This window comes from Geospiza fortis, unplaced genomic scaffold (genome assembly GCF_000277835.1).
Source record: "Geospiza fortis unplaced genomic scaffold, GeoFor_1.0 scaffold732, whole genome shotgun sequence".
Taxonomy (NCBI): domain Eukaryota; kingdom Metazoa; phylum Chordata; class Aves; order Passeriformes; family Thraupidae; genus Geospiza; species Geospiza fortis.
In genome coordinates this window covers 1,024,302-1,039,200 of record NW_005054477.1, presented here as the reverse complement: position 1 = coordinate 1,039,200, position 14,899 = coordinate 1,024,302, and the positions used below count along the sequence as shown (strand labels likewise).

Below are 14,899 nucleotides of genomic sequence, written 5' to 3'. Positions count from 1 at the left end.
GGTTCTGAGTTGTTTGGAAAAAAGCTCTGATGAACCAACCATTCTTTATTTCAGAATGAAGTGTGGGACATGAGTTATACCCTAGGAAGTTTGCTAATGCTGAAATAGTACAGGAGAGTATAGACAATGTGTACAGCAGCACCATAAACCACTGTGGTCAACAAATGAGAAGTATAAACCAGCACAATTGGTTTTCATGTTAATTAGGAAAAAGAAACCAAACCACATATTTTAAATATTTATTTGTCAGACTGGGATAACAGCCTTTATAGAGCACAATTTGCATAAGTTCTCAAGATACATCCTGTGTACAATCACAAAACCATGGCATGGATTTATACATAAAGTGAAAACTGGGACAGATTTACAAGCATTTTTATACAATCTCATACTGCTTTTTTTTCAGTTTTTACAACTTTTAGAACAAGTCTGTTTTGTTTTCATTTTTTCTTATGATTCTGGAAGCAAAATGAAAATAAAAAAAAATTCAAAACGAAATGAATATCAACAAACCACCACCTATGCATGCAACATTCACTGTGGAAACATTACATTTGCCCAAGGACTATTCTTCTTTTTTTGTTGTTTTTTTTGCAGGGGTTTTTTTTTGGTGTTTTTTGGATTTTTTTAAACATTGTGTCTGCTGTACATGTTGTCTGTAGCATGACAGCACACACTTTAGTCAGCCATTGTTGAGCACCTGAGCACATCACTGAACATCTATAAGATACAATCAAATAAGGACACACTCACATGCTTGGATGTCAAATGGAGTTAATAATTTAAACTCAGTTTGTTTTACAAAAATGTATATTTATTTACAGGGTAACAAATTAAGAAAATGAATCTCATCAAATCATCTAGTTTTAATTATGGATATCTATATATATTATAACTTTTGAGTTCATCAATATATTTGCTTATTAATTTTTTCAAAAGAATAAAACAGAACATATAGAAAACATTAAAATGTTTCTTATGGTTTAAAGAGAGAGTATCCGGTCACTTATTTTTCCTATTTTCCTTCTAAAGGCAATATGTATTTATAAAGAGCAATTCATCCTGCATGCCACGTGTACAGAAAATTCACAGGGCATGTAGGACTAGTGTTTAAATATAATGTAGGTGGATACTTATGCTAAATTTCCTCTCTGTTTAATTACCTTTATAAGTTACACTCACACAATTTTTCTCTGCTATTCACATAGGTATGTACATATCTAGATATATACTCAAATAATGAATCTGGGACATTCAGCATCGTAGCAATGAAAATAAACTAGTTAAAAATAGTGTCAGTTATGATTCAAATAATAATTTAAAAAAATACTATTAACATCTTTATGATATCTCCATGAAACTAAATCCTAATTAAATAATCTCTATTGGGCTCACACTAGCTTACAATATAATAGATGTCTTCTTTTTCTTCATCATCATTCTCAAAGTATGAATCAGTATCAGCTGGTTACCAGCTACCATATCCCACAATGTAGCCATGCAAACATCCAGCATCCAGAAAAATAACTCAAATATTTCCTAGGTCTTGATTTCAAGCCAGTTCAAGTCAGCAGATTGGTTGTGACTGACTTAAACTGGTTTTTGGTTCTTCCATACAGGATCCATGTAATGTAAAACTGTGGGTAATAATAAAGAAGCAGCACTCATTGCCCCTGGATACTATCCCTTTAAAGTGTAATGATAAAGAACTAGCTCAACATTCATCATAGAAACTCTCATGTCTCATTTTAAACTGGAAAAAAAAATAAATGGTTGTTTGCTGCTCATTTTATGCATACTAATAACAATGATAATGTTATAAATCCCTGTCATTTGTAAACACGCACACTGTGCTTTTGCTCATTTTTCAGCTTGTTTCCACTCTACAAGGCTTGAACTAAGAAGCAGCTTCAATTTCTGTTTTCTCAGAAGATTTATGAATCAAAAGAGTTAAATGCCTCTGCTATTGCCTCCCTGCAATATGTATCTTCAAAGCAATCATAGAAATATGTGAACTCATTAATAATCAATCACTCAGAAATGATAAAATCTGTTGCCACATCTAAGCACATTTGGCCAGATAAAATAAACAAAAATTAATGAGGAAAAAGAAAAAAATACTGAGATATATACAAAAACAGTAAAAAAATACTAATAGTCCTTGTTTGATTGGTTTTTTTTAAAAACATTGTCATGAGAGGTTTTCCTGACTTCATTCATCAAACAAACAAACAAACAAACAACAAAAAAAGAAACTATGCACTCAAATATGAACCTGTGTTGCATAGAGTGATTTCAGTACAACCTAGAAATTTGGTCAAAAAAAGGAACTTGGCACACTTTGGTGGCATTCTCTGACCTCTGCATGCTGCTGCCTCAGAAAGCCAAGTGTGTGTGCCCAGGCGTGACACACGCCCACCCCGAAGGAGCCCCATCCCTGCTGCAGCTGGCCAAGGCAGTGCCACGCTCCTCACAAACTCTACTCTTTGTGTTCCATGACAGAAGTCCAAAACTGCCATTTCAACATGCAGGAACATTTCTGGGTGTTGTTCAGAGAACCAAAGGTGCTTGAATGAAACCAGTGTCCGACAGCTGAATAGCCTCAAAGGCAGCTGTCCCCTACAGCCTCACTCAACAAAAGTATTCAATAAAATATTGGCCACATTGGTACGGGTGTGAGAGCAAAGCACGCCTGGCCACGTTCTCAGTCACAGATGATGATTACAGACTTCCAGTCAGGCAGCCACAGACTGCTCCTTCCTCTCAGAAATCTCCATAGCAACTACCAGTGCGACTTGCTGCCTTTGTAGCAAATCTTAGCAAGAGCAAAATCACCAGCAGTTTGCACAAAATTGCACACCTCGTGGCTTGCACTTCACACGGAATTTTTTTTTTTTTTGCAGATCTTTTTTTTCAAAGTACAAACACAGTATAGTCATCGGGAATGCAAGATAACCCACCAAGAGAGCAACACTTATGTCAAATGTATCCACACAGGATTTTTGTTTCAGTTGGGGATTTTTTCTTTGAAGTATTTTCTTATGAAACGAGATACAACATCAAAACATAGAATTTTTACAATAACTCCAGAGGACTGTTCTTAAAATATATGAGAGGTAGGGTATACATATACCGGTGAAAGCATAAAATTCAACATTAAAGCGCACACACCCTACTTCCACTGTCAGTGATGTGTTTTAAAGACAGCTAATAAGATTTTGGTGAGATTGCTCTGCTTGCAAGTTAAGCAGGCTACCAGCAGGTTATGAACAACAGGAGTTTCCTTGGTGTGTGTAGCATTAATATAATTTGTATGTTTTTTCTCATATTCCTGTTCCATGCTGATATTTTAAGTTGATAAACATAAACCAAAGTATGTGGGAAGTGTCACCAGATTAAATAGTGTAGCTTTTTTACAGTCAATCCAGTTGCTTAATAACCTAAGCTTTATTTTTCCTTTTTTTTTTTTAAACATATAATATTTTCCAGAAGAATATTTTCAGCTGGTCTTGCACAACCTGTGGACGTGTACTACATATATCCAGAAAATATAAGACAATGTACATCAAATAATATAATGAAAACTGGAAAGTCTTTTTTGGGCCAGAAAAATAAATGTCTGACAAGTAGAAATTTGTTCATTTTCTTTTTAAGTATGCAAAGGTCATGAGACCATAGTTCCAGGGAAGCTACTTTTTATTGAAGTTGTGAAATATTAAATGATTTCTCAGTAACATGGGAGTTAGTGCCATTAGTTCTTGGGTTTTAACAAACTTGTTATACTTTTAGGAACGAGAGAAAAAGCTCTCCTTTCTTCAAACATGGCACAAGGGAAAATACAGCAACTAGCCTAAGCCATGGCAGGCAGTATTTTCATCCCAAATGAGCGAACTGCTTGGCTTCAAACCCCTGAAAGTGGGACTTGATGCTTGGAAGTACTGACACAGACCTAAAAGTTGCAAGTTACCTTCCAATTTATTTCTTTCCTAACCAAGAAGCCATGCTGTTGAGTGGATTATGCTCAGACATTCACCTGAGATAGCAAGAGGATATTCTTCATTCTGATTCGGCAGCATCCAGTCAGGAACTGCCCTGCTGTCCCTTCCCCTTAGATTCCAAATGTGTCACTAGTGTTGATACAGAGCCCTGCATTGAGAGGGTCACTGTTGGCATGGTGGGGCTGCTGCTCCCAAGTGCCACAAAATAGCCTAAAATTCATCGTCTTTCTACAGTTTCAGAGCAAGACTGGTTGCTGAAAAACGTGAGGACTGGTTGAAATAACTGCATCAGTCCCAGTGCTTAAGTCCCTTCAATCTCAAACTGATTCAGACCTTCTGATTCAAAGGGTGGGGTGAAACACAGTGTCACTGACATTGAAACAGCATTTTATCTTTCTGATGTAGTGTAGTTTATAACCTGTCCTTTCTCTTTAAAACCACATCCCAAATTATAGACCATTTATATAATTTTATCCATCACATTCTAGGAGAGTGGTTTATATCCATTGTTAACACACAGAAACAAATGAAACAATCAGATCTGATTCTTCACAGCCTAGTTTTTGAAGGAAAAAAGAAAGAAGGCAAAAAGTAATGTAAAATAACATCACCACTCTTGCAAGCACCTTGCAGTTTGTGTCAAGTGGCGTAATCTCACTATAGCAAATTATCAGAGATCCTAAGGTGCAGAGGAGCAAGTTTTACACTTTCAATAAGTGAGATTTTGGAAAGTCAGTCACCCTAGGTGGTTTTGCATAAAATGATCTCCTTCTGGTTGCACAGAAAACCAGACTGCACTTCCCATCACACTCCTCCAGCTGCAGCCGAGCTCTGCGTTAGCGCCTGCCTCCAGCCTTCTTCATTTCCTTCACAGTTACTCTCTTCACAAGAGTCCAACAACATGGAGCCCTCTTATCAGTCTTCGTTTCAAACAGCCTCACTTTAACTTCTGGGCCCAGATTTTCTTCTCCTTTTGCTGTGTTTTGCAGCAAAAATAAGTGTACTAGCCCTCATTTAAGTGTGCTTTGTAGCCCAGGGACTGCTCTTTTCTACTTTGTAATCTGAAAGACTAGCTAAACACAATGATATCAAACTATATTCTTGAAGTGATTCTGTTTAGAGCAGACTCTGCATGTTTTGTGCCCTAAGCAGACAGCTCTGCTCAGTGTGTTTGTGTGGAGCTGACCAACAGTTTGTGCCAGTTTACTATTCTTTTCCTTAGATCCACTTTGTCAAGCCAGATATAAGCTTCCCCAATCAGTGTCTTTTTCATAAACTTCCCTCCATTGGAGACAAGCAGAATCTGTGAAAATAATAATGATCATCATCATCATCAATGTGCACAGTAACATAATACTAGCAAAACATGAAAATTCAAGATATTGAGGTCAAATATGCTATGCACAGGAAAGAAACATTGACCATCGCTTTTTAGAGTCACCTTTCCCTTCACAGAAAGCCCTGTGAAAACTGAATCTTCTCCTGCTTCTCTTTCCTTATCATGGGACATAGCAATTAGAATGACAATCTTTAATGTTAATGAGCAATTTGTTTACCTGCTGGTTACCAAATATGAGCATAAGTTCTAGTTTTAAGTTACAAGATAAAGCTTTGTACAAGTGAAGTAGCAGCTCCTGTTAAGTCTGTGGAAATGCAGACTGGATACAAGGCTTTCTGTGAAATGTCATCCAAGTGCATATTTTCCAGCCAAAGAGGCTTGTGCCATGCAAACAATACACTTTTCTGAAGGGCTTGTCTCCTTCTGTGAATCTATAGGTTCATTATACATGTTTCTAAGAAAATGCATTTGATAATATGTATAATTCATGGCATGAATTATAGTTACATATTCAGAAAAAAATTAGCATTTCTTAATTCTTAAGTAACTGAATTAACAGGCACCGTGTGGGGGATTTTTTAAATTTCCTAAGCTTTTCAAAAAAAAAAAGAAATAATGAAGATTTGTATATCTATGGCAGCATTAGCAGCAGGTCTGTAATATTCAGTTACTGAGCAGACCTCAACAAGCAACAAGCAAGGGAAGTTACTGATAACAGGAGGAGGCTGTCACTCTCCATGTGAACCAGCAAGAGAGAAAAATGAGCATTTTGTTGCTTGGTTTCAAAGATCTATGCTAGAAGAAAAATGACAGAACACAGGGGTTTTGTACTCTGCTGAAACCACATGGTAGTAAAAATGTAACAGGTCTGTAGAAGAACTAGAATTTCCTGTAATCAAGAACTTAACAATTTCTGAAAATTTTCCATTCTGATTTGGAAAGCAACATAAAAAATGCAAACTTTACATTACAAATAGTTTAAAATAAATTTCAGAAGGGAAGAAATTTGCAAATGTTTTTCTGAGTAGGCTTCCTACTTCCTTGTTCAGTTTTGATATCAATTGGCAACCTGGACAGTTTAGAAACCTAATGGCTACTAGTCAAAAGGTTTGAGAAGGGAAAACTCTTAGGCACTGAACTAATAGGAAATTCCGTTCATCAGAAAACGTGTCCTTGAGGAACATAGGCAGCCTTCTCCACTGCTGAAGGCTTTCTTGGTCCCTAGTTTTGGTGTTTGCTGAAGAAGGGACTGCCCAGAAGCTGGAAAGCCAAACCAGAACATCTGTGAAATTTGTTCTTCTGGGTTTTTCTGATTATCCTCGCATAGGACATTATGTATTTCTAATTGCAGTGAGCCAGGAGCCAGAAGCTTAGTGCTTTCCAGAAGGGTCCCAGGTGAGTTGCCAAGGAACAGGGAAATCAGAGAAGCGAGGAAAAAACTGCCAGGGGCTGAGGAAAGTGCCTGTCTGAAAATTGTCAAAATGTTTTCCACAGAATGTTTTCATTCTGAGACAACTAACAGTTTTGGGACAGAAAAAATGTTATCCAATTTTTCATTAGTTCTGTCCTTGATGCTTCTCCCTGCTCCTCCCAGATGGAACCCCTGGATCTATCTTCTCTAGCTTGTCTGTCTCTCATCCTTTGTTCTGCTGTGTTCTAAGCCTTACATTCCAGTCTTGTTATCCTGGATCAGCTAGTCTTAGCTTTTAAACCCCAGGGTTTTTTTTCTTATTTATTCCCAATACTCAATATCTGACAATTCAAACTCTTCCTAAATCTTTTTCGTTTTTCTTTTTCCTCAACAGCCCATGGATTCATTTTTATGGTGAACACTCAGAGCTCTTGATGCTGATGTTCAAATTGTAGTACCCTGTCTTAATTTCTGCCTCTGGTTGGTTCTCATCACTCTTTACATTGTACCTTTCATTATTATCATGTTTAATCTCATCTTACTCCCTCTCTCTTATTTTCTCCCATCATCTTCCAGTTCCATTTTTGTTCTATAAATTCTAGGTTGTTTAATTTCTGTTTCCCCTAAATCTCTTTGGACTGTGTCCATCTCTTTGGTCCTAAATGATCACTCAAATTCAGCATTCAAATCATCCAGGTTCATGCTTTGCCATGGGAACAAATAGACTGTTGAGCTTGAAGAGCACATAAAAACAGATGCACTGAGTCAGATTAAAGCTCTCTCCAGAAAAAATATTTTGCTTGCAAAAGTGCAGAGGGTACTGTATAAGACAGAATATAAGGACAAAGCAATTAAGTAGTTATACTCACTCAAAATACCTACTAAGGTCTACAGACCATCCTGACTCACAGGCAGTAAGTTTGTATTTAACAGAATTTGATGTCTTTCATCTGTAAATTTCTCCTATAATTTTCTCCAGGTACTTTTATCTGAAATTATTTATCTCTTACAATATATAAAGGCAATACATTTTACAGCTCAAACTCCAATTCTCATGAAGCAGAAACATTTTTTCTTTGTTTTAAACATTTTCCTTGATACTTTTACAGGATATTTTTATGGCCTTCATTCTCTTAGTTCTGGTATGCAGCATCAGCACATATCATAAAATCATAGAATTTTAGAATATGCTGAGTTTAAAGACATCAATCAGGATCATTGAGTCAAACTCCTGACCCTGTGCAGGGCACCCCAATAATTGCACCATGTGCCTGAGAGTGTTGTCCAAATGTTTCTTGAACTCTCTCAGGCTTGGTGCTCTGACCATTTCCCTGGTAATCCATTCCAGTGCCCAGCCACCCTCTGGGTGAAAACCTTTTTCCTCATGTACAACATAAACCTCCCTGACTGTTTCAGGCTGTTCCCTTGAGTCCTGCCACGGGTGACAGCAGTGAACAGATCAGTGCCCGCCCTTCTGCTTCCCCTCAGGAGCGTGTTGAAGAACAAAACAAGGTCTCCCCTCAGTCCCCTCTTGTCCTTATGTCACAGAGTTCCAGAGGAAATGTTGTCAAGTCTCATGCTAACTGTTCTTATGGATGTGTCACTCACTATCTCCCTCCTTATAACCTCATGGATTATTTTTCCATAGGACTCTGTGAATTCTTTACTGGCCTATCCTATATGGTTTCCTCTTCAAACCACCACTGGAAGCAAATTTTTTATGGGAGCTCTTAAACTTTGGCAAGACTTTATTGATCATTTTATCTTTTCCCAGAAAATATCAATTCTTAAACAGCCTTTTCTTTAGTCTGTTGAAACAATAAGATGTTAGGACATTTTAACACAGGAAAAACAGTAGCTGTTTTTTAGGGGGGTCTTGTTTTGTAAGTAGCATCCATTTGTAATGTTAAAGATACAATCAATAAGCATAATGTTGGCACTTAGATAATCCAGACTAACTTTAGTCACCACAGTGTAGCTGTCTTATTCAGGTTGGTCTGACAGATTTAAAGGTTCATTAACTGGAGGCTGATATGCCCAACAATGTCTTCCACTGACTTTAAGGTTGGCATGCAGACACCCCTTGAATTGCTCATCCCCCTCCATCGACTAGAGGAAGTCCGAATATATGGCTTATACTTGTTATCTCCTAATGTGAAAATAAAGGAAGGTAGAGGAACTGAATCCACCCTGTCTAAATAAAACCAAGTCTGGCCATATGGCCAAATCTGTCTAAGCATCTAAAACACAGGAGAGGAACTATTCTTGAACCAATTCCATGGATGATTTGATGTGTCATAGGCTGACAAAAAGTAATCTCCATTATAAATGTAACAGAGAATATCTGGCTGGGCATAATCATTAATTTTTAGCATCTGAGATTATGACTATTGTGTCAAATTCTAGGTACTGCAACTTTTAAAGAAGTTGGATAAATTGAGAGAATGATAAAATGATTAAGCATTTAGGCAAAAGGACATAGCAAAGAAATTTGGTTGACTCAGCCTGGAAAAGTAGAGAGGATAGGCAAGATAACAGCCTTCCACTGGAAACCCTATTTTATTTTTTAATTAAAAAGAAGGCAAATCAGTTTTCCTCTGTACTTTGTGAGGATACTTAAGGATAAGTGAGCTTAAATTAAAAGTATGACATATTTGATTTTGATATTGCACTAAAATTTCTAAATACATAGAAAGATATTCTTGGAAGGCATGTATAACTCCCTTCTCGGGGGGATTTTAAGAACAGATCCAGCCTAAAATTTTCAGGCCTGATCTATAAATACCCTTCCTCAGTGTGGTGTGATGGAGTAATCCATCTTTTAATGTCTCCTCTAGCCTGATATTTTCATTATTACATAACTGTGTTAATTTATTTGTAGTTTTCTCTTTTCAGCAAACAACTAAGGTAGTAGATTGAGCTCAAATGCCCATAGCACTACACAGACAACATCAAAATTAGGATTTAATAAAATGCAGAATTACCTGAAGAGAATGCCCAGCAGGACTCAAGCTAAATCTAAATGTTTCATTGAACGAAGGCTCTCGGTCATGCCTGCATACCCTGGTTTTCTTCTTAATTACTCTCTTTTGGGTAGAGATATTGACAACATACAGCTTCACATACAGGTCTGGGGAAAAATAGTTCAATGAGTTAAATACAGAAGCATTTGAAGCTTTTAAATCATCTTTGTTTTTAATGATTTCAGCAGAGGGGGATTTTTGTGAAAAAATTATATTCGACAAAGTCATATTCTGTTCTCACTCACATGGTGTAAAATGTGAATCCCACATCACATCCCACTAAATCCAAAGGAATTACTTTGAGTTTATAATACAGTCATTGAAGGGAAAAGTATCTTGATATCTTTATCTTTGTATGAAAATATCATTATGAACATGAGATTTTTGTTTTTAAAAAGCGTTTCCACAAAAATACAATCCTCTACTAGTTATACCTGTTCTTTTATAACCTAAGGATTCATAATTTTTACTAAAGTTAAAAATTGATTAATTTTTAAAAATAAAAAGTAAACTAAAAAGAGGATTAACTTTTGAGAGTTAATTTGCTTCTACAAAATGTTTTTACTTTCATTAAAATTGCTCATAGGAGAAAATAAGTACTTCAAAAAGAACCCTGTACAATATGTCACCCTGGCTAAGAAGCAATTTTTTTTTCCATTTTAGTGATGATGTTCAATGACTTAAGGTACAATCTACTTAATGTTTTCAAAGTATCACGAAGCTGTTTTCTTAGTGATACCTGGCAGATGATCTGGAGATTTAAATTTGTATGTGATATTCCTGCACTGAAGGATTTCTACTATCAGTTGTTCTCCATCTGTCTTCATTTCCTTCTTTAACGCAATCTTGATTTCACCCATAACCTGTGTTTTACCTGGAAAAGCAGAAAAAGCAACTCTCGTTAATGTGAAAGGAAACCAAATGTATCATCCTAACTTGGAGAGAAGTAAAATTTTATGGGTTTTCTTCTGTTTTGTTTTGGGTTTTGTTTGTTTGTGTTTGTTTTGGTTTGGTTTGGTTTTGCTTACTTTAGTTTTGGTTTTGGTGTGTTTGGGGTTTTTTCCTTATAATTTTTATAGCTATACTTATAGCTCATAGTTTTCAGTCAGGAATGTAAGGAAAATGTATAGCTTGAATGAGCAAATGGAGGGCACATGCCATACACTTGTATAACTAGATTATATGCTTCAGAATGTATTTGCCTCAGTGGAGCTTTTTTCCCAAGAATAGAAATTTCTCTAGGAGTTATTATAAGTCACATAATGGTCACTGCAATTCACCTTTTCAGAAACATTTACTACAAGACTCTGAAGTTATGTCGTTTAAAAAAAGAAAAAAAAAGCAAGAAAAGAAGAAAGAGAACTTTCAATAGAGTGTTAAAAGTAAGATATTCAAAGGCCATGAAGTAAGGGTTGTGAAGTCAGCATTTTATTTCACCTTCCTATATACATGGAGCAATATCATTCACACAGTTTAAAGGGAAGGGCTTAGAGTGACCTTTAAAATTAAAGGCAATTTCTCTGCTTATGTGGGTAGAAATACAGGGCCATTATTTCTGCATTTTATGAATTTCTCTCTTAATCAGTTCAGAGATGGAGAGAAGGCACAGAAGAAAATGTAGACAAAGCTCTTTTGCCTTTCCTCTGCCTGTCCTCCCACAAGCCTTTACAGAAGCCAGGCAGAGAGGAGCAGGGCTGTATCTCCTAAATATGTTGGGGCGTGGGAGCAGAGCATCCTCAGCTCAATTCTCTCCATACTAACATCATCTCAGTGTGGGGGTTGTGCTTCTAAATCTATTGTCCTGCTACTGAAAATATTATTTCACCTTTCTCTTCACTTTAGACATTAGTTCAAAAGAAATCAAACCATAAAGCAGCTGGGATTCTTTGTCACATAGTGTCTGGTGTCTGCAGGATTTAACACTTTACTGGACATTCTAGATGCTTGTGCCAAGATGATGTAAGGTGCAAAGCAACTCTGCAGAATGTAAACAATTATGATATATGTGAAGAAGGTTCTCAATTAAAGAGTGTTAAGTTGCCAAGTGGCATGTAAAGATTACTTCTTGTATCACAAATGTATAATCAAATTTAAATTACACCCTCTAAAATGACAGCTTCTTTTTCACAGATGTAAATTCTACTTTTTTACTACTTAAAATAGTTTGAGGGATCATGAGTAAAAGTGTAATAAGAACTAATCACAGCTACAAACTGGCCCCCAACTCCGTCACCAACTGAAGGTAGAATTTAATTTAGTTACAGTCCCTAATAAATTTGTAATTCAGCTTCAGCTGAGCCAGCACTTCTATTATTTCTAAGGTGTGAGAGGACACTTTATGAGGCAAGTGATTCTTTCACAATATTTAATAATCACAAAACCATTCCTATAGGTTTGAATATGCAATAATAGCATTTTTTCATGCTACATGGTTGTGCAAAGATAATGAAGTCTTCATTTTGTGATGCCAACAGAAAAGATCATTTATAGCTGGGATCAAAGGAGGAATGGCCAACAACGCCCCTGTTATTGTTCATTATATCCCAGTTGTTATAATAACCTTTCCCTGAAGAGTTTCCACTGGGCCCATCTTGGTTAAATTATGGATTTTGAATGACTTGAAAGAGATAGAAGACAAAATTATAAAGCTTCCTTGTCTCTGGAGATAAAATTCTCGAACCACGGATGAAGACATGACACACCTGAAAGGTGTTGTTTAAATCTGAGTTTGTGATCAGTATTGGTTCTAGCGCTGACTCCCAGAAACATGAAAAAAACCCCAGCATGGAAAGTTGTAGGACAAACCTAATATTAGTTTCAGGCAATTTTTAGTGAATCACAGGCTTTTCTGGAAAATGTACTTGGCTTATTTTCTTGATTCCCTCTCTGTCCTTTAAGCTCTATTTGCATCAGTTGTTAGGACCTCATCTTGATTGCCTCAGTGCCTCCTTTTTCATTTAGGTGTGCATTAAGCTTAAGATGAGATGAGGTGGTTTGGATGCCACTTGTGATGTTGTGAGCCAGAAAAAAAAGATATATTCTTCCAGCAAGTTATATTTAAATATTCCAACGTTATTTCTCAGCATCTGGGAATTTTCCATGGACTATTCTATACTGCCAGATACTCTTTAGGACAAGCAATCCTGCTTCACCATTTAAATATCATTGTAGGGAAAACAATTATTTACAGCTGCAAACACATGAAGCATAATAGCTTCATTGTACTTCCATACTAATTTTCATTTCTCCCACAGCATGAGTGAAGGAGCCTTAACACCAGGCTTATGAAACATTGCACTAAAACAAATAAACTTTAGAACCCACCAGAGTTTTGTAGACTCAGAAGGGATTCCTATTCCTTCTATTGCTAAGCTTTTTCTCCTTCTCATATATAAGTTCCATACATCTTTCCTTTGATGGATGTGCAAAAATAGAGCATATTTGCCTTGTTTTGTGGAGTTGATTCTTTAAATGAAAATGAGAGATACAGTGATGGAGGGAATAGTTAATAATGAACCATCGTAGAGCTGATGAGAGTTCACAGTGGGCTGAGCTGGACATGAATGTGTCATGAATGTCATGTTTGGTGTGACAGAAATAAACTTCCTCAGACTGTCAGATATCCAATACGGGATTGGATAACCTCAAGGGTTGCATTGGTGGGAATAAATCAAAATATACAGCGCCCAATCACAATATTTTGCCTTCTTATATAGGTTTAGAAAACATCAATCATAAGTGATGTGAGAATGGAACTGATTGCAGGTGTTTTGATACATTGGATGATGATAAATGCCACAATTCAACTCTGAAAAAGAGTGCATATTATTTTAGGGAAGTACTAATATGGCTTCCCAAAGAAGTGAAAAACAATTTTTAGCTTGAGTAGTAACATTTCCCTCAATCAAAATTATTTTCAGATGAAAGAGGTGCAAACCAGGATTGTCACAGTGGCAAGGAACCATATAGTAAAGCACTAAAAAATTACTGTCTAATTTAGCTTAGGAAACAAGGAGTGAAAAGGAGTTGTTCTACAACCATATGCTAGAGTAAAAATTGAAAAGGATGAGAGATATTCAAGCTGAATTAGTGTGATATTTTACCTGTTTCATATGTATCAAGCCCACAGGTACTGATATACCACAAGAGCAGCACGGTCATGCACACCATCATTGTGTTCACTTTTGCAACATGCCACCTGTAGGCAACCATTTCTTAAATATATCTATATCTATACAAAGGATTAAAACATTCATGCTTAGTTTTTTTTTAATGACTGCACACCTCTTTTTAGGGGACCATATTTCTTAATAATTTATTAACAATTAAAAGGAGGTGGTTATTAACTAAATTGCTGCAAGGTATTTTAGAAGTCAAGGAGTTTAAATTTGCTGTAGTGATGGCAACGCCAAAGCTGTTGTTCTAGTAGAACTGTCACACTCTGCATTGTGAAAGGTTAATTAGTTTTGCTATTAGTTTTAATTGACTGCTGTTGTAAATCACAGGATGTGTCATCTGCACTGTTGTTGTCAATTCCAGAGATTGATAAGTATGGATTGTCCTACCATTCGTTTTTAATCAAATGCCTGCTGTCAAACAGAATTACCCAAGACAGAAGTAAGTAGCTGCCTCCCATCATTCTGTGTTATCAAGGCTAATTCAGCAATGCATTAAATGAGCAAGTAAATCTGACTGCAGAATGGCAGGAATTTTATTCAGTTCAATTGTCCAAATGTAAAGTTCTGAGAAAATTTGAACTTTTATCTTAAAATAAGTTGAATGGCTTCCTGATGTTGACTATGTATTTTCACATAGATTTTCACATAGATGGATAATGTATGAGTAGGTTAAACTTGGAAATTTAAATATGAGATGCCTAAATGCTGCTACTTGATAAACATCATACTTGAGTAATTTCCTGAGTGGATGCCAGATGGCCAGAAAACAGAATCAGGAAAATACATAAACTGACTTTTCTTTTCATAATTGTGTATAAATTGGTATGGGCTCTCCTGTTCCAGAAGAGTGACTGGGGGGTGCTACAGCAGGGGAATTAAACATAAAATACAAGGGAAAAAAATAACAAATATTTCCCAGCATGTTTCTTTTCAAATGAGGCTTATAGATT

The 14,899-nt window shown here is 36.3% G+C and overlaps 1 protein-coding gene across 1 annotated transcript in view; it reads right to left on the bottom strand.

The window, feature by feature from the left end:
- Window positions 1-225: 225 nt before the first annotated feature.
- Window positions 226-14,899, bottom strand: part of PCLO (piccolo presynaptic cytomatrix protein) — a 347,313-nt gene continuing 332,639 nt past the window's right edge. Inside the window, exons 26-28 of the mRNA XM_031063010.1 lie at window positions 10,511-10,645; window positions 9,733-9,878; window positions 226-5,301 (exon numbers count right to left, since the gene is read on the bottom strand). Of these exons, the coding sequence (XP_030918870.1) occupies window positions 5,161-5,301; window positions 9,733-9,878; window positions 10,511-10,645 (422 nt within the window). The 3' untranslated portion in view covers window positions 226-5,160. The remainder of the gene's footprint in view (window positions 5,302-9,732; window positions 9,879-10,510; window positions 10,646-14,899) is intronic.